This window comes from Mizuhopecten yessoensis, unplaced genomic scaffold (genome assembly GCF_002113885.1).
Source record: "Mizuhopecten yessoensis strain PY_sf001 unplaced genomic scaffold, ASM211388v2 scaffold7513, whole genome shotgun sequence".
NCBI classification, from domain to species: Eukaryota; Metazoa; Mollusca; class Bivalvia; order Pectinida; family Pectinidae; genus Mizuhopecten; species Mizuhopecten yessoensis.
Window position 1 is genome coordinate 154,457 of NW_018407085.1, and position 20,830 is coordinate 175,286.

At 34.8% G+C, this 20,830-nt stretch overlaps 1 protein-coding gene across 1 annotated transcript; it reads right to left on the reverse strand.

Moving 5' to 3' along the window:
- Positions 1-1,714: 1,714 nt before the first annotated feature.
- On the reverse strand, positions 1,715-12,561 carry LOC110453803. Its single transcript, XM_021502962.1, has 4 exons — positions 11,124-12,561; positions 5,511-5,672; positions 5,038-5,181; positions 1,715-4,237 (listed from the first exon to the last, which is right to left on the reverse strand). Exons 1-4 carry the CDS (start codon positions 12,325-12,327, stop codon positions 2,682-2,684), a joined length of 3,066 nt encoding a protein of 1,021 aa, XP_021358637.1. The 5' UTR covers positions 12,328-12,561; the 3' UTR covers positions 1,715-2,681.
- Positions 12,562-20,830: the final 8,269 nt, after the last annotated feature.

The following is a 20,830-nucleotide window of genomic DNA, read 5'->3' on the forward strand; positions in this document are numbered from 1 at the left end:
GAGTTGAGTTGGTGTGGTAGGAGACATGGGTGTGGTACATGTTAGTTTTACAAGAGAATGGGAGTGTTAAGTTGGTGTGGTAACAGAGAGGTGAGATGTAAATGGGTGAGGTATGAGAAAGGGGAGTGGTTAAGCAGTGGAATGTATTAACTGATCACGCCTGGGCAATGAAACTAATGAGTATTTGATTGAATGTTGTAGATGGGAAAGGGGTTAACTCCTCAACCCGTACAGAAATATTCTTTATTATGAAATACGTAACACACAAGTTTCAACGGTTAGACTTTATCCTTTGTCAACGATCATGCCCATAGTTTTCACTGTGACTTCATACCTACACTCAATGAGTCAGCAACTCTGATGACTCGGTACAATGCATGTAGCACGGACGACATATCGTGTCCGGAATTCAACACTTCTGTATGACATTTATGATATCAGGTATAAAGCATCTATATACCCTTTTTTGCACCGAAGAACTTAGCATTAACATAATTAAGACATTACTGTTTCTTATTTTTATGTTTCGCTTCCTATAAGGTTATTTCACATGACTACGATATAGGAACAGAATTATGAAATTAGGGGGATATGTGTCATATTACTCATTGTTCGTATGATTCGACCAAGATTTTTTTTATCTTTTTTTATTCTTTCTTTGGCCTGTCTGATATACATGCACATTTTCAAAATGCCCTTTTCTGTTATAGAGAAGAAAACAATTTGTCTATTCATGTATTTAAACAGAATATTTTCACAAAATGCATTTTTTATTATGGAAAAGTACACGGTTGGACTACATGTATTAAAACACGAACGAAGTCATATTTACAGCAATCAATTTATATATGAATAAAGTCATATCGATAGCCATCTTTTTATATGAACAAAGTCATATTGACAGCCATCATTGTGTAAATAACAAAGGTCGTTTTGACAGCCATCTTTGTATATCAAAGTATGTGACCGAGGTCGTATCGACAGCCACCACTGTGTATATAACTGGGATCGTATCGACAACCATCATTGTTTATATGACCGAGGTCATATTGACAGCCATCATTGCGTATATGACCGAGATCATATTGACAGCCAACAATGGGTATATGACCGAGACCATATTGACAGCCATCATTGTGTATATGACAGAGGTTGTACCGACAGCCATCATTGTGTATATGTCCGAGGTCTTATTGACAGCCATCATTGTGAATATGACAGAGGTTGTACCGACAGCCATCATTGTGTATATGACAGAGGTTGTACCGACAGCCATCATTGTGTATATGACCGAGGGGATATTGACAACCATCATTGTGTATATCACCGAGGTCATATTGACAGTCATCATTTTGTATATGACCGAGGTCATATTGACAGCTATCGTTGGGTATATCACCGAGGTCATATTGACAGTCATCATTTTGTATACGACCGAGGTCATATTGACAACCATCATTGTGTATATCACCGAGGTCATATTGACAACCATCATTTTGTATATGACCGAGGTCATATTGACAGCTATCGTTGTGTATATCACCGAGGTCATATTGACAGTCATCATTTTGTATATGACCGAGGTCATATTGACAACCATCATTGTGTATATCACCGAGGTCATATTGACAACCATCATTGTGTATATCACCGAGGTCATATTGACAACCATCATTTTGTATATCACCGAGGTCATATTGACAGCCATCATTTTGTATATGACCGAGGTCATATTGACAGCTATCGTTGTGTAGATGACCGAGGTCATATTGACAGCCATCATTTTGTATACGACCGAGGTCATATTGATAGCTATCGTTGTGTAAATGACCGAGGTCATATTGACAGCCATTAATTTCGTATATGACCGAGGTCATATTGACAGCCATCATCGTTTATATGACCGAGGTCATATTGAAAGCAATCATAGTGTATATGAACGTGGTCATATTGAAAGCAATCATAGTGTATATGACTGAGGTCACATTGACAACCACCATTTTATATATAACAGAGGTCATATTGACAGCCATCATTTTATATATGACCGAGGTCATATTGACAGCCAACAATGGGTATATGACTGAGGTCATATTGACAGCCATCATTGTGTATATGACAGAGGTTGTACCGACAGCCATCATTGTGTATATGACAGAGGTTGTACCGAAAGCCATCATTTTGTATATGTCCGAGGTCTTATTGACAGCCATCATTGTGTATATGACAGAGGTTGTACCGAAAGCCATCATTGTGTATATGACAGAGGTTGTACCGACAGCCATCATTGTGTATATGATAGAGGTCGTATTGACAAACAAGAGTAACAATCATCAGTGTGCGCATCGACTGCGGTCGTATTTACAAAGGTAAACATCAGTGAGTAATCGACCGAGGCACGGGTAACAGTGAAGAACATGTATGATATAAAACATCGGAAAACAAACGGGACTTACAATGTTTAACACATTTGAGCAGAAAGGGGATTTTTTTCTTCATTATCATATAAAGAAATGTTCTCAATTGAAGAGCAAAATCAGAAATTTACAACTAATTGAATGTGTGTTCTTAATTTCCTTAAAAAATACACGTCTACTTTTTACTTTTAAAAAATATCCCATTCTTATGTGACACAAACTGGATGATTGTATAAATAAGTAAGCATGGATAAATGACAATCGTTACAAGTTTTCTCTGGAGTTCTGTCGTTGTAACTTTTTAACACGTATTGGTGGGATGGGAATAGGAGGTTTGTTCTCTTCGTTCTCTATAAATGCATTATTGACATGAAAGTTAGGAATATAACGACCCTGAATTGGGAGGTGCAAAACGTTGAGTAATGGATTTTCGTTTGGTTGGATATTTGATATTTTTTCATCCGATTCACAATTAACGTCTTTGATGAAATTTGTATTATTTCTTCTTTCTCCAGAAGAAAGAGAATCATCAGTGTTTAAATCCGAGGTGAACTGTGTTTCTCGTTCCTGATAAACATTGTCAACGTTGACCCTGAGTGCACATGTAGAACATTTTGTAATCACTTTTGACGTCACTGATGTATTTGTGACGTCAACACTTTCACCTGTATTGTCATAACTATACACACTTGTTGGGTACGGAGACCGTATATGATCCAAACTAATATTCAAGCCAGTCGGGTTCCCTAAATTATTTTGTTGTTGTCCTTTTACCTGTTCAGCAAGTGAGTTTATGGTAGAGTTAGCATCCACGTCATCCTTGCGGAGAATACATGTTGGACATTGTTGCATACCCGCAAAATCGTTCTCGGTTGAGGGAGAGGTCTTCTCCCCACACACAATGTTGTAATATCCAGCCGTGCGACATACGTCTGGAAGGTCCACATCGTTAGGAGAAGGACTAGTAGGTGTTTGTGGGATCACGTCCAGACATGGGCGGTTGACGTCCTTCTCTGTGAAGGATTGCGACTGTGTCTGGGAGTTCTTGCGACCCCTATTGTGGTTCCTATGTGACCACGTAGATGACTTAGCGCTACTTTTATTGATCTGTTTACAGTTGAGCAACTTCTTTGACAATAGTGGTGTTGAGTCCTTCCCTCCAAAGAAACCCGGCGATGGAGTGGAGGAGACCGGGGTCGATATGTTCGATTCTATAGATATTTCACGACATAATGCACGATTGTTGTTATTGTTTATTTTCAATTTTAACACATCTTTCATTTTCTTCAGCCTTGTTTCACTCCGCGCTTTGCCAGGCGTATCACTGCCTTGTTGTGAAGACTTCTTCGGATCACACTTGTCCATAGTAATGCTAACAGAATCTGTTATCGTAGAAAGTATGGTGTTAGACGCGGGATCTTCTGAACTACTCTTTGACACGTCAATGTCATTGGACGTTGTAGAGGAGCTAGTCGACGTTGATTCGACGCTATTGGATGGTGAGTGTTCACCAGAACGTTTCTTTGGTAACGAAAGTTCGATTTTTTTCCAGAATTTCTCTAGCTTTTTAGGATCCTCTTCACCTGGCCATTCTATGTATGTCACAGTACTAAGAATTGTCTTAAGGTTTTTGTCCATTGTCTTACACTTGGATACGTCCTCTAGAACTATTGGTATGATTTTGTGTCGCATCTTGAGCATTTCGTGCTGAGCCTTCTGGTACTCCATACGGCACCACTCACTATTGATGTAGTTGGGAGAAAGGATCATGATAGTTCGGCGGCTCCTCTCTATGGCCGAAATTATATTGTTGGCGATAGCTGGAAGTATAATAGAATTTATGTATACGTATATCAAATCAACACTCGGGAACCAAATAGAATTTATTTCAAAATCAATATAAAGACGACAAAACAACAGAAACCTTAACAGTAGAACATTAGGATTAATGTAATCAAAAGAAAAAGAGAGAAAGAAAACCAAACCGAAGGCGAATCGTGAAAATGTATCAAACCACCAAAGACCTAAGATTTAGCCTGCATTCATTGACGACATTGATGTTAGATTGTTGAGAAAACAGGCAATAAGGGTGACAGTAAAATATGGAAACTTCTCTGGGAGGAAAAACCCGGCTGCTCATTGAAATTGTTTTCCGGTTTGCCCTAAATGTTAGTAATGAAGTGACAATTACTTTCGTACTGTAGCTAATGTCAAGATATGCAGATGAAGAAGAGGGGTGATCCATAACCCAATTCCCTATATTTACCATCGTTTGGCATTGCCACTATACATGTATAACCCTACCAAATTCAGTTGGCATTCATATAGATTGTTGACGTCATCATTATTATAAATGTTAAGTTGGTTACCACTGACCCCACCTTGGTGATGGCTGCTCTATTCATTGAACAAGCATAAACGATACATACATTATTTGAACTAAATGCTGAATAATAATAAGTGTAATTCAATGCGCTTCATTCAATTAACCTATGTCAAGTGGGCATTCTTATTGCCAATGAATGCCAACTGAAAGCAGTTCAATGCTTAAATAAATCGAAAAGCCACATTAAACTTTTTCAGAATGGATTTAAAATAGCGTATATAAACCTATACGTACCTTCACCAGGCGTAAAGTCTCGGAAATGCATGCACATCTTGAATCCCAATTCCATCTCCAGCTTTGGGTAAAGCTTTGTAAGAACGAAATGTTCGTCCTCTTTGGAAGATTTGTAGGAAACGAATGCGTCATAGATTTGTCCATCTACAACCAACAAGAGCTATATTTCAAAACGGATAGACTAGGAACTTAAACTAAATGGAAAGGGCAACCCTCTAATCATAACGATATCATACATGTATCAAGAACATGGGTGTTCCTTAACTTTGAGTAAAGCGCACATATTATTTAGTTAGGGTCAAGTATTCTATAATTGCAGTAGTATCGGGTTTCATTTTATATAAATTATTGTCATTTATTGAATTTCTTTATCTTACATAACATTTCAGTTAACTGATATAAGATGGGCATGCTGTTGAATAAGTCTATTTCTGGTCAAAAAGATATGTTGAAGTGAAGTGTAAGCATCTCACCATTTTCCTCATAGTGTTGAAAATAGTGTACGATCTTCATAATGAAGACGAATCGCCGACGCCACAAGCAATAGGTGATGAGAATAAGGATGAGCGTGAAGAAGACGACGAACCCGATTGTAAAACCTATCACGTAGATATGTACAGAAGGGTCCTCCACATCTGTAAGTATAGGTCAAACGTATGTTATAAGTATAGGTCAAACACATGTTATAAGTATAAGTCAAACATATGTTATAAGTATAGGTCAAACATAATATTATGTTATAAGTATAGTTTAAGGACATGTTAGAAGCTAGAATAGGTCAAATATAAGTTATAAAACAACTGAATAGAAAATAACATATAGGTTTAAAATATACAATACCACAACTTAACAAACAAACAAAAAAAAAAACACATGGAAACAAGGTCATTCCAGATATTAACTGTAACAACAAACAGCAAGTACAAAGGCTATTCCTCAATAAAGTGATGAATAACAAAAAGCTTAAAAATAGGCTGTACAACAACTTAACAATAAATAACGAACAGCTAGAAAATACGCTTTACATCAATTTTAGAGTAAATAACAAACAGCTTGAAAGTAGGTTATACCACAACTTAACAATAAATACCAAACATATGGAAAATAGACCTTATAAAGTATATATTTCACCTAAACAATTAATCAAATACTGGTAAAAATGGGCTATACAAAACGCAAACCTCACAGTATTCAAAGGGTTAAAATAGGTTATATAACAACTGAATAAAACAGGATCTACATTTTAAACATACATATCTAGTCGATACAACATGTTCACACTCATAGTACCGGATGCATGGGTAAACATAGGTTAAACTAAAACTAAACAGTACAAGACTCATAGGTTACAAATGATTTATTGAAGAACCAAAGAGTAGGAGCATGGGAGGCAAAACATAGCTACAAAATATTAAATTATATAATTAATGTAAGTTACATGTCATTTTAAAAAATTGGTTACCACTTTCGTCTGAAATTTTAAAAGCACGTTTCATGTTTGTTTTGCGATACGGAAATGCCTATGCATAAGGAATTTGATTGCGTTTTCAAACACTTGGAAATCCCACAATCAATAGGTCCGATTATGTTTCATTGACAACGACATTTTTGTGCGTGGAATGTTGACTATTTGATTTCAACAGAGGGTAGAGTAACAGTTTTAATGCTTTTCAACGTAAATAGTAGCTACACAGGGAGATACATATTGCCCCTCCCCCCTAGATAATGGAATAAATGCATAATAAGATTAACTTTGAACTGTAGAATTCCACTAAATACAAAGATGTCTTAAAATTAATTCATATAAAGTTACTTTTTTTTAAATTTTGTTTCTCGTTAAGTGTTAATGGAAAGATCTTATTTTTTCTGAAGTAACCTTATTGTTTTCGAAATAAAAACAATGCCAAAAGTGAGCGGATACCCGCAGAAATAGAATAAAAAAGTGAACATAGGACAACAAAGAAGTGAAAAAGTAAAGAACGGTTAGGAGGAAAAAGTAATAATGTTGATCTAATATTGTAATACCGTGATGAGTGTAAAAATAGACTTGGTGTCTTAAAGAATATTATTTGTCTGCTTGTAGTGAAAAGCTCATCACAGATAACTAAAACTGTGTTACACCAATGTCAATAAGCATGAACTATTTATTAGATATTACGCTTGAAACAATTTATCAAGACAACAATTGTATCGCTCAAAATTTGTTTGCAACATACACGTAGTAAATTACTTAAACACACAATATAAAGTATTCGCCATTGACTAAGTAGATTACAATTCTTTATCAAAATGGTAGGATTACATAAAAAAAAAATGGGAACATATATACCTTTTTCTTTAATGTCTTATAATTGATAAACACATAGCTAATGCGAATTCGTCGTAAATTAGCATTGATATACTATTACAACCGAGCCCAAGATGACTTTAAACGCTTCATTTATTAAAGCGCATATTCTATTAAAGCGCATGTTCTATTAAAGCGCACGTTCTATTAAAGCGCATGTTCTATTCATTTGATAATGTTACGTTCGGAGTTCTGGAGCATGACCAGAATAGAGCTAACCATATATCACTTGGTACATTTGTATGAGAGGCCTTTATTTGAATAAGTATCATCCACGTAGATGAGATGGCTGGGCGTAAATTATTTCGTGTTGATTAGCAGGTGCTTTTCTCCGAGCCATCTTTAATTGCCGTTATCTTATTTTATTTTTCTTCCTTTACATATGAATTTTTTTTACAGTGTTATTTTATTTAACATCTTGCTGAAAACATGTGTTTTTAAAGAGTATAATCTTACTGAAAAACTGTTGTTTTATTGAATACTTTACTGACCATTGTTGTTTTACTAACGACTGTTCCAATACTGACCACTATTTTCTAACTGACCATCATTAAAACATTGATTGTACGGATACAATTCTCTGTGATATCAGAACATATTTAGTATGCCATGTAATTTAAGTACAGTGTCATTAGCATGATTTTATTTGTATAAAAAGCATACCCATGATAATTACCACCACCGCGCGTTTTATATCACCTTTAATGAAGAAACTTGGTGACATATGTCTCTTTTTGAAATTAGTTAAACACATTGGCATTGTGTAACCTATTTTTAAATGAAAATTTCGATTAATCATTGTCGGGTTTTATTTAGAAACAAGGCTTTAGTGAAAAATTTATATCAAACGCTGAAGTAATACTATACATTAAACATATGTACAAATATTGTCGTAATTCAGTTATGAAGATATGACAGCTAATGTACCCAGTGTTTGTGTGTTAGTTGGGTGCTATAATTATACATTATGCATAATGACATATAATGACAACATTCTGTTCCTTTCTAGTTTCTTTGGAATAATGACTTACTGTAAGAGAACTTACTTTAACGGACACAGATTTTAGAGTGCTAACGAATTCGAACTGATTTGCGCATTGATGAATTGGCACACTGTCACTAAATGCAATACAAAAACTCGCAAAATCAGAAATATGCCCTAAAATATGTTCTTACAGTATTAATTAACACAAGGAATATGGGAACAAAAAGGATAGCTCTCTAAGCATTCGACTCTTCTGTGTTTAGAGTATGTAAAGTAGCTATTTCTAAAGCAATATGGCTATGGGTTATTTAATACAATTACTAAAAGTTGCCTATTTTATAACAATGCCGTTAATTTCTCAAAAAGACAAATGTGGTATTAATTTTCACGTTTCGTCTCCTATTTTTAAAATTGATTTCGCGCTGATATTTTTTTCTTATTTCCATGTAAAATTAAAAAGCTTTAACTTCTTGAAAAATATTTTTGTTTTTGAATCTGATTTAGCTAGTTTCATGCAAAAAGGAAATGAAGTTATTTTGGGTCCCGACTAGGGATTGGGTGTAATTTAAAGTGATTGTTCAACAATGTAAATGAGTGGTTGTATGAGATGTTTGTATAAGCAATTCATAAATATCTTTACAGTAGGTAAGCAAAAAGTGGAACAAATGTTTTTGTGTTACAGGAGGTTGAAATAAGTGATATGTACGATTGAAACAATAATACAGCAGGTAATTTAGAAAAAGTACAGTTACATATGTATAACAGACCTCATACACTTGGTAAATATTATGTGTTATGTATAACACAGATGACAAACAGCCGGTAAACAATAAGTGGTTTGTGTGATAGAGGCTCTATACTGTAGGTAAGTAATTAGTGACAGGTTTGATAGAGACAATATGTAGGAGTTGTTGTGTATGTCCAGTGACATATTTATTACCTCTGTGATAGATTGACCTTATCTTCATGATTCTTGGTTTTGTACTGTGTACGTAAATTCATCGACGCAATTTAGGATTCGACAAACATATTTGTAATGGTGTCAGTTACGAAAAAAGATACTGTATACATTATTTTACCTATGACATTAATTTACATATTAACAAATAAAGCAGCAGTAAATATAGAAAGAATTATTCTTGGTATATTTATCATTCGCGCCTGCGTGTGACGGTGCCATTCAAATGTTATTACTTTAGACTATGATATACTTTTTTTTCTTTTTTTTTTATTAGCCACAGCGAATAAACATCTGTCATGAATTATAATTACTTTCTTTCATTTCTTAAAGCTAAAGATGGAAGGTTACTGATGCGTGTCACCAAGTCTAAATAAGGTGTGGTCCTGTATCGTGATGGAGTGTAACAGAGATGGAGTCTGATGATGTATTCTCGTATCCAAACAAGCCAGCCGAGACAAGCCTTGTGTGTACTGGAGTCAACAATCGTTATCTCATACTGGATATTTGTGTTTAAAGTCAAATTGATGTGTTTGTTTTTACTCGCATTTTTGAACGATAAATATAGAGAAATTCGCCAATTTAAAAATTCGGGTTTTGACTATTTGGTTTTTGATATAAGGAATACATGTCCTTAGGTTTACTATTTGGAGTGGTATTATAACTTCTGTGTTTTAATTTGTTAAATTAACTCAATGATCATTTCTAGGATTTTTTTAACATACAATCTTATTAGAAACTGTAGATGATAAATAACAAGAGAAGCTAAAAGTTTATACAAATAAGTTTGATTTTTGACAGACAAATATTTATGGTAGGATTTGTCAACTATTTTCTTTCACCTCTTTTAAAATTCCAGAGGTGCTGACTTGTTCATGTCCTTATTGATGTTTTTATTTTTAGCATTCAACGAATCATTCGGCATAAGTCGACTTAAGTTTCGATAAGTTTTGATGACATTTGAATATTGTTGGCTCAGATTGCTTGAATAACGTTCTAAACTATTTATAGATGCATGGATGTTTTAAACTAACAACTGATGTTATGGCAAGCATATTTTTTTAAGCAAGAATCATATCAAACAACAAAAATATCTACAACGCATTAGGGATATCAATGTAAGCTCTGTTTTGGACTCATATAAATCATCCATTGATAAATTGGTGCTTTAAATTGTCCATAACTCAAAAATGCTGATGCACAAACAGCTTGTATAGATAGCAACATCTCTAGAACATATAATGCATGTTTCAACTACTATTGTCGTTCAAAGTATGTGCGTGATATTACATTATCAATGAATATGAGCAAACCAATTTTAAATTTCACCACTTTTATTTTAAACTTGTTATTTCAGTAAATGCAAGTGGTGAAGAAATTGTTTTATTATGAACAACACTCGGATAATGGGAGTCATTACAGATGGAAACAAACAATTGCGCGCTTTTTATACAATTTCATTTTTAAATATCCTTAGCCTCAGCCAAAAAATCGCACTTAGGTTCGATGTGCATTTATTCGAAATAAAATGACAAAATAAATGTTTAAAAGTAACAGTAATTTTGAAGAATTGCTATTGCCTATGTATGTGTGATAGTGTTGTTTACAATATATATAGTGGACAATAGGATAGTGTTTTATATAGATTTACAAACAGAAAAAAAATGATTATGTAAAGTGATTGATTAAGTTATAACGTAGAAAGCAACAAAACGTGATGAATACAACAATTCGGGAAAATAAATGGTGGAATTTAGTTTGAAGCTTGCCATAAATAAAATTTACAAACACATTACCTTTGTTGAACTCTGGAAGGATTTTTACATCCTGACATCTGTCTCCATCGTAGCCAGTATTGCACAAACACACCATGGAGGTTTTGTTTTTGTCCGGATGGCCACACATACCATGCTCCCCGCAGTCCAGTTCACAGGCATGCTCACACAGAGTACCAATCCACCCCTTGTCACAGATACACTTAATCCGTCCCTTGCGGAGTTGATCAGGGTCACAGACGCCATGTCTACACTTAAAGCCTTTACCGCACTCTCCTCTCGCCGCCATCGAGGCGTTCTCAATGGTCGCCATGATAATCGGTGCTGACTCCTTAACACATCTGTATTCCCCGCCGTTAAATAAACACTTGCCAGTGTGACAAGACTCCTCACAAACCCTTTGTGATGACATTGGTTCAACAGTAGACAAAACTTCTCCTTGAGTACTGTCCAGCGTCCCGGGTGAGGTAATCACGGATTCTGTTGGATGAACGAGTTCGTCAACACTAGTGGTTGGGATTGTGTCTTTGTTAGGCAGCTCCTTTATTGCGGAGTTGGCAGATTCAATATCAATGCTCGTTACATTGTCCATATCTTCCAACTTTGTACGTATGATTGTCATAGTAGTGCTGTTTGGTAAGACAAGTTGTCTAGCGTTCGATTTAACATTATTTGAAGAGTTATTAATCGCCTTTGTTTCCTCCCTTTCTGCTATATCGTCACTACGTTGTGGTTGTTTGTTTGATGGCGGATTAGCTGGCATCATAGGAAATATGAACGGAGGACTCTTTTTGTTTCCATTCCGTGGTCTGAATGTCCCTAATATCATCAATGGTCGCTTCGTTGGACCTTTAGGTGCGGAATGTGCTGGAGATTCCCATGGTTTCCCTATAGGGGGAACTGGTTGTGTGTTATTGCCAGTCCGAGGTCCCACCTTAGTCGCTTGTTCTTTACACCACTTTCCTGTATATCCTTCCTCGCAAGCACAGATCACATCACAGGAAGACTGGTCGAGAAAACACTTTCCGTGGTTACATATTGGCAATAGTTGACAATAATTGAGACACGTTTTTCCCGCTGGCCGGCCTCTACCAGTTCCCCAAAGAGGTCTAGATTCAAAATTTGTTTGTGACAATACATTTGGAATCAATAAGCCTAAAGTCAAAGTAGCGATGACAGATGGACATGTAGACTCCAAACACCACGGAAAGCGGTGGCGGACCATGTTTGGTCATATACGTCACATAGTCAGCATCATCCTATGTTCAAAACCTGTACACAAAACGGCCGTTGTTTTAAATATCCTTAAGAATCTACATATTTGAATATTATTCTTTTTTTAAGACAATAACACACTTCCACTCAAAACATTTCCATGATCTCTTTTCGACTGGTGACACACTGATACAATAGAAACATACACCTACATGATGTAAATAGTGAATAACTGTGTTTGCGAGTCGCGTCTCTGCACTCCGAGCACTTGACTAATGGTTGAGGTGGGTCATGTCTATAGTGAACACCGTTCTAGGGTCAGAGCCACAAAATGACATAATCTATCAACGCCTGACAGGTTCGCTGACGTTTATACCATACAGAGCATACAAACGAGCTACTGAGCATACCGAAACATCACTTACACTGTACAGATACGCGATCTCGGTACAGGTAGCACGGTAATATCACCAGATAGAGTCAGCATAGAGGGCGAGGTGAAGCCTTTGTTTTATAAGCGGCCATTATAACAAAGTCTCCGAAGGGTGACGATAAGGTGTTACCGTATGAGCGCACTTGACACATCAAGGCGCCGGACTCCGACTGAAATATCACGGCGGCCGTGCACATTCGTGGCCTCTTATCTCAATTATCAAAAGACATAAGAATATGCTAATTTACTCTGGGACATCGATGTCGCCACGAAGGAATTATTCGTAGCGGGTCTCGGTCAGGCGTGATTTGTATTGATGTCAGGTGATGCTGACACTCCCGTTGTAAATGAAAAAAAGATTGTTTTGATTTATAAAGGTAATAAACTTTTAATTGATATTTTATAGATCCTTTATTGTTTTACCAAAAAATAATTAACTCTGAATAATTTTCTTAAACAAATTGTCTGCCCAAGCATGCGCTGTTTCTTTAGTCAAGTTTGTGAAAGTAGAAATCCGTTGTGAAATTGTTAATGATGCATTTAAAGGATTAACGTCATGGCATCATGCCGTGTATTTGTCTATCACTGAAAAGTATGGTAGAGTCAACAAACATTAGAAATCTGTAAGTGTTTGATTTCGAATAATACAAGTAGATCAAACGAAATCTTTAATTGGCGAACAATACAATAATATTACCCTTTTCAGTACGATAATGAATTTATTTATTTCCAATTCAACGGACCCAAGGGTTCACTTACATAATGGATAACAACATAACAACACAAGTATAAGATATCACAGTCAGTTATGCATGTAACACAGACTAAAAGATACTCTTATGTAAAACAAAAAGAATTAGTGATAGCAAATATTCTTTAACCGCACTTTGAACTCGGCGAGAGGGAAACGAAACATATCACAGTCTGGTGCAAAGCAAGATAGTTAAAATTACATTGAATCCTGTTTAAAATACTATACTTTCTAACGTTTATTCTGCTTCTCTGGCAGTAAAACTGGTTGAAACGAATTGATCGTAGATTTCGAACAGGGATTAAAAAACACATTTGCTTGACTATATATGGACAATCAAAAGCACTATTAACACATTTGTAAAGAAATACACAGTCTAAAAATGCCCCCTATGTTCGAGGCTATGAAGATTAAAATGCCTACAAGTGTCAGCGTAAGACATGGAATTGTAATCAACGTGTGCCTTAAAACATAAAAAAAATCAAAAATTTACGCTGGACAACTTCGACCTGGTGAATTAAAGATGTTTGGTAAGGAGACCAGATCTGACAACAGTATTCTAACTGACTCCTGAAAAGACTTGTATATATAAAGACCTTAAAACAGGTATTTGTGTAAAACTTTTACATGTACGTTTTATAAAACCGAGCATTCGCATTGATTTGGAAACAATACGTCTAATGTGGGTACTAAAACTCATTGAAGAGGTCAGCGAAACACCAAGATCTTTCACACACATTTCATTCTTCAGGTTCTCACCGTTCATAGTGTAATTAAAATTCATACATTTCTTTTTTGTTTATAAATATGACCTGGCAGCCCTTCTTCACACTCACTTTCATTTTCCAAACAGTGCACCAATCATACACTCTATTTCTATCGCTCTGTAGCTGCTCAAACTCAGACAACGTTCTTACGCTGTCGTCGGCAAACATAAGAGTTTTAGAAAATTTCACAATAGATGGCAGTTCATTGATAAAATCAAGGAAAAGTTTGGGTCCAAGTATCGAACCTTGAGGCACACCGGAAGTTACATCACACCAACCGGATGTTGCCCCATTGACAGTAACACGCTGGAATCTATCTTTCAAATAAGTAGTAAACCAATCTAAAATGCTACCTTCTGCACCATACAATTTTAACTTATGCAATAATAATCTGTGGTTTACTTTTTCAAAGGCCTTTGAAAAATCAGTATATACAGCATGTAATTCTACTTTTTTATCAAAGGCTTTGGAAATCTGATCGGTGAAACATGCAAGGTTTGAAACAGTAGACCTTTTTGGCATAAAACCATGTTATCATGGCAGAAAAGCGGATTTAAAAAAAAATAGAAAAATGTACGTCAACCAGTTTTTCGAAAACTTTAGATATAATTGGTGGTAAAGATACTGGTCTGTAATTAGAGACTTCATTACGTTTACCAGATTTAAAAATGGGAATAACATTAGCCCTTTTAAAAATACTTGGAAAGATACCATCTTTCAATGAATGGGTGAAAAATATTACACAGTGGTACACATAATTCATAAGCACACTCTTTAAACCTACGCCAGATATGTTGTCGTAGCCACAAGCTGCCCTGCAGGTAGGGCGTAAGAATTGTACCTGCTGCCCCCAATTGCATGATCGTAAGAGGCGACTAAATTTGGGACCTTATCTCTTCTCTCCTTTCTAAATAACTTTCTTTTTCCTAATGTCTCCCTTGACAATGCCTCACTTTTGGCCATTTGTTGAGCGTTCGCCCCTGTGAGGAAGGCTTTGGGTTCTGTCCCCTGGCCGAGACATACCAAAGTCTTTAAAAATGGTAGTTTCTACTCCTGCTTAACGCTCAGCAAATTAGGAGTGGGACGACTGGTTCGCCCGTTGTCAGTATAATGTGACCGGGTGGGGCGTCCTGCTGGGTGTCTTCGGCAGTATGTTTCAGTGAGGTAGCACTATAAAGTCGGCATCAGTTCCGCGCTATTACAAGAAGACAAACACGAACATATCGCAGCCTCCCAAAATACACACACATACACTACACGCATGCATCTTGCACACAGGGGAGGCCGTCCTTAAATGACCTTAGCTGTTAATAGGACGTTAAACAAAATCAAACAAAAACAAACAAGCCACAAGCTTTTTTTACATCTATTTGTGTAAGTGCCTTCTGAACATCAGTACAATTCAAAACATATGCGATGTTATTGCATTAGTCAATATCCAAACACAACGAAAACAATTAGATGAATCAATAAGACACCAAAGCATAAGGAGAGACTTTAAGAAAACCTCAAAAACAATCTGAGGAAGGGCCAGGTGATCCGGAATGGTAGGCCTTTACTGCGTTATGCGTTATATGTAATGACACCTTTATCCTTGTTAGCAAATTATATTTTTATGAATATTATTATAAATATTTAATACTCTTCTTCGTTAGTATTAAGGAACGAATATCAATCTTTCTTACATTCTAAGCAAATAACACACGAGTCACATAAAATAACAGATTTCAATGATTTTAACACTGCATTAACTTTATGCATTTTATTATCAGCATAAAAAATCTAATCTTAAATAAAAAAAAGATACTCATAAATAAAACTACTCTTCCGAAAAAATATGTTTTTATAGTTATCTTTATTGAACCATAAATTAGATATCGAATACAGAAATACCTTAATTATCTGTTCTGAGTGTATATGATTCTAATCAAATTAAAATTTAAAATTTGTGTGTTTCAAATAAACAAAACAAGTTAAAAGTTTTATGATAAATCTAAAAGATTGTTCATGCAAAAAATTAAACTGAAAATGTAAACTCTTCTTTCATGGTATTTGCTGATGATTTTTTTTAATGCATATACTATATCTTATCACACATGAATCATTAGATGGCAATGTGGTCAGCCCTCTGGCACAAGGCACTTGATAAACATAATTGAACTAAATCTAGACTAGCTTGTGGGTTCATGTCTAGGTTTTTTACAGTAGCCAAATAACAACATGTGGTGACTTGTATGACCAAGAGCTATAACAGTTTAAATACAATGACCACAAAGTTTGAATAAACGACATATACATCGTTGTTTGATAGATCAAAAAATGGATTTAGAGAAGGAGAAAATCTTCATAACCTAATCTGTTTTAACTAAAAATACATTTTTACGTTGTAGTTATGAAGAATCAACAACACGAGAAAACGTCTGTTGGTTATAACAACTCGGTCGTCAAAATTAAATGGCTTGTACAATGTACATTTAAGAATATCTCATTGCATGTGCAAGAATAATTGAATAACAGGCATAACCTGTGCAAAACTTGTCCTTATACAGTGTTGAACAGTATATAATCAATCATAGTGTCAGTAACTACATATGAGATCAAATTAGTTGACATTTGAAATAACTTATTCTTTCATTCTTTAGTGGGTTTTTTTTTATCTATTCATTTATTTGTCATGCAACATATTTCAAAGTATCGTATTTATAGCAAGTTTTCACAGAAGTCAGTCCACTGGTCGGATATAAATTGGTGGTCAATGTAGACCCATTCCCCATTTACTTGTTCAAATGCATCACATACGCATAGCTAACCCTACTAAGGGAATGTTTGTTTTATACTTATATATTTACGAGATGGTTTTAAGTATCCCGATTGATTAGACTACTTGGGAAAAGGTTTCTTGGAGATGAATTAATTGTTTTCTCAATTTAATAACGATTGTCACAACATGACCCGATTTAAGGACCGCACTGCATTGTGGTTTTCCTGTGTACAGTTCCATTTCCCCTACTTCTGTGTTGATGTTACTTTAGCACAGTTTGGCCAGCACACTTCCATTGACCAGCTAGTTTGTTCAGTTAGAGCGATGGTATATCAATCTGAGGTCCTGGGTTCGAATCCCGGTCTAGCCTCGCTGAAAATTTTGTACATACTGAACACTGCTGTTTGTGATATTTTGTTTATTTCATCTTCTATATTTCTCATTAAAGTCCTGCAAGGTATTCGAACTTGAGTTTTTTATTGCATCCATGTACTGCCGCTCCATATTGGCGTTGTGTTATTTCAATCTATATGTTATCAGCAGACATCTTCATTTAAGCAATCATAATATATCAATAAAGCAAGTTTGTGCAATATACAATGCAGTATCTACCACACCTGACCTATATAGTAGCATCAAAGGTAGGCATCCCAAAATTGCACAAAATCCCTGATTGATATTTGTCTGGATTAAGAACCAACACTTTTTGTCTTATAGATATGATAACTTTCTGTGACCATATCCAACTCTGAATAATCTCAAACAAAGGTTTAGACATAAAATTAGAGCATTTCAACGCTTCAATATTCAATTAAACCAATTCATTAATTGTGTACGTTTAGGCATTGTGTTGTGATTATTATGCTATTGATGAAAGAATATCAGGTCATCAACGTGACTATATGGATATAAAAATCCATTGAAGACTCATGTTTCCCGAGGTTTGCAGAGTTTGTAATCATTTTTACGAGTAAGAAGGTTGCATTATGACTAAGAAAGAATTTATTATTACCGTTACCTCCTATAAACAAACATTTACGAATAAGTTTGCCAATAAAATGGTATTTGCTACAGACATAGCTGCTCGCTAACAGGCCAATCACCTGTGAAAAAAGACATCTTTTTACATAACTTAAGAAAAGATGTATCAAATGGCATAAATACTGGACCATTCACAAAAACAGCGATTATCGTCATATTCAGAGGAGCAAAACCATATGATAAATATATTTGACACTGGACGTCAGAGGGTCTGTGTGCGTCAGATAGGTAAGAAAAGAGGCAATGTTGTCAAGTAGAAAAAGGTAATAAATGTCAGCTCCTCTAGATCTGTTGTAGGCCAATCCGACACAGCCCACTGACTGCCCAGAGCTATCACCACTGTTCATGTTAGGATATAACGTATATGATTTGTTATCACATAGAAATAGTATATTTTATTAAAATAAGTCAGGGTAGTCAACAGGATCAAATTATTTTGCTAAAGGAAGATAACAAGGCTCAAATACAGTTTGTGTGTGTTGATTTCTTTTGCAGTTTGATAAAATATTTGTTCACACCCAGGCAGGCATGGGGTAGTTGTAGTCGTAATGGTATTTAATTAAAATATATTACATTATTTCATTTAATTGAATGTAATTAGTAATTGATGATACGTTCAATTACATACTATGGTAATTTTATCAATTAGTTAAAAAAAAATGTTGGTAAATATCCATTGCTTTAGATGGCATGCTAATGTTATGTCGAAGTATTGTAAAATATATCTGTTCAACCAGATATATTGCATTGACTTATAAGACAAAAGGTTGTTTGTAATGATACAGTATACTGATTTAGAAATATCTGGTATAATAGGTACACGTCTTGGTAATATCTGATGTCACACATCTCTAAACCACAGTGATCGATGATAATTAATGAGTGTAATTAACTCATAATGATAGCTGATAATAAGTGAGCATAATTAACTCATAACGGTCGACCACAATCAAGCCATTTTGGCTAGAATCACACCTGATTTGTTTTAAAGTACCGCAAATTAATTGAATCATTTTGATTTGCCTTAATATCAATATCTACACTGAAAAATATATACGCATCCAATTAAATCTGTAAATATGACAGTTGATATAACTTAAAAGTGTCGATCCATTCGAAAGAAAACTAAAATGATCTAATTTTGAATTATAATAAACATTATTAATTTCAGTCATCCATTTTTTTATTGAAACATGCAATCATATTTTTGTAATTATGAATATAGTTATGTGACATTAAAATAGCTTCATAAATTTGATTAAACTATATCCCACCCAGTTTTTCATATTTTCGTTTCAGTTGATTATCCTTCCAAACTTTCATGAGATCTGTAATTACGTGCTTGTCCAGGAAATACCGTATACCCATACATTTAAAACGTAACCCGAGTTAGTGACTCTCCCAGATAATGTTTAACTCTCAACATTTAAACTTATATTTTATTGTAAATACATGGATTAATACAAATCGCATACGTGTTAGAGAGTTAAATTTAAATTTTTACATCGGAAAAGTATTTGTTATTAGATCAATTACATTTAAAATTGTGTGTCAATTGTAATAGTAATAGTGTTTGTATATTTTTGCAATGAAATCTGTAATGTATTTAATCACCTTTCCATGTAAATGAACCAGTGCCCCTGTTCAGGTCGAAGAAGTGCAACTCTAGTCGTTACATATCATCTTATGTTTGAGTCACAGTCGGTGAATGAAGTCGATTACGACAAAGGCGCCTGGTATAAATAGTATTATGTAATAGAGTTTTAAATATGAATTATGGCGTTGCCTTATAAGCACGTGAAAAAGAATATATTACAATAACATTATCATAATTTGTTCGACTAAGAAAATTGTCATTAAGTTGTGTGCTTAATATAGTTGGCATATTAAGAGATATTGTACCTATTGTCACTCAGGTTATTCACTTATATTTACAAACAGCATTGCCTACACTGATTCGTCAGCTAACAGAGCAACGACATCATTTTATCAGATTTCTTTATTATTACAAATATTATAGTTTTGCACATGTATTTAGTTATTATGTAGTAAAGATTAAAGTGTATAATGCTAACAGCCATTGTTTAGTGCCGTTTAACACAAGGATGCCATCAAATAAAGTTGATATAAATGTGTCTTATTTTACCCATTTTTATCTTATATTTTTTTTACTTATTTATGTTTATTATTTTTTCATATTATTTCCGACATATGATTGGCCAGGAGTGCATCACGTGTCCAACGACATCATTTTATCAGATTTCTTTATTATTACAAATATCATAGTTTTGCACATGTATTTAGTTATTATGTAGTAAAGATTAAAGTGCATAATGCTAACAGCCATTGTTTAGTGCCGTTTAACACAAGGATGCCATCAAATAAAGTTGATATAAATGTGTCTTATTTTACCCATTTTTATCTTATATTTTTTTACTTATTTATGTTTATTATTTTTTCATATTATTTCCGACATATGATTGGCCAGGAGTGCATCACGTGTCCAACGATAAAAACCGATATTGATTTGGAGCGCGTGATTCTTGTTGAAGGACTGGGTGTTTCGAAAAATAGAATTATGACGTGTCTCCAAACAACGCGCCATCCCGCTTCTGAAGCTTTTTTTGTTTTTGTCGTGTCCTTTTTTCAGATTAATAACAGTACTGTTTTGAAAATAATAAAACAATTGTAGCTTTTAACTTCGGTCGATACCTAGATTTATCAACCCGAGAAAAGATATATTGACCGAGAACTGAAATC

Bases quoted from the DNA above. Each gene is read 5' to 3' on its own strand.
- LOC110453803 (XM_021502962.1), bottom strand. From the start codon at position 12,327: ATGGTCCGCCACCGCTTTCCGTGGTGTTTGGAGTCTACATGTCCATCT. The intron at 5,673-11,123 runs GTAATGTGTTTG...CTATACTTACAG, and splicing joins CCTTCCAGAGTTCAACAAAG to ATGTGGAGGACCCTTCTGTA. The intron at 5,182-5,510 runs GTGAGATGCTTA...TGTTGGTTGTAG, and splicing joins TCAACACTATGAGGAAAATG to ATGGACAAATCTATGACGCA.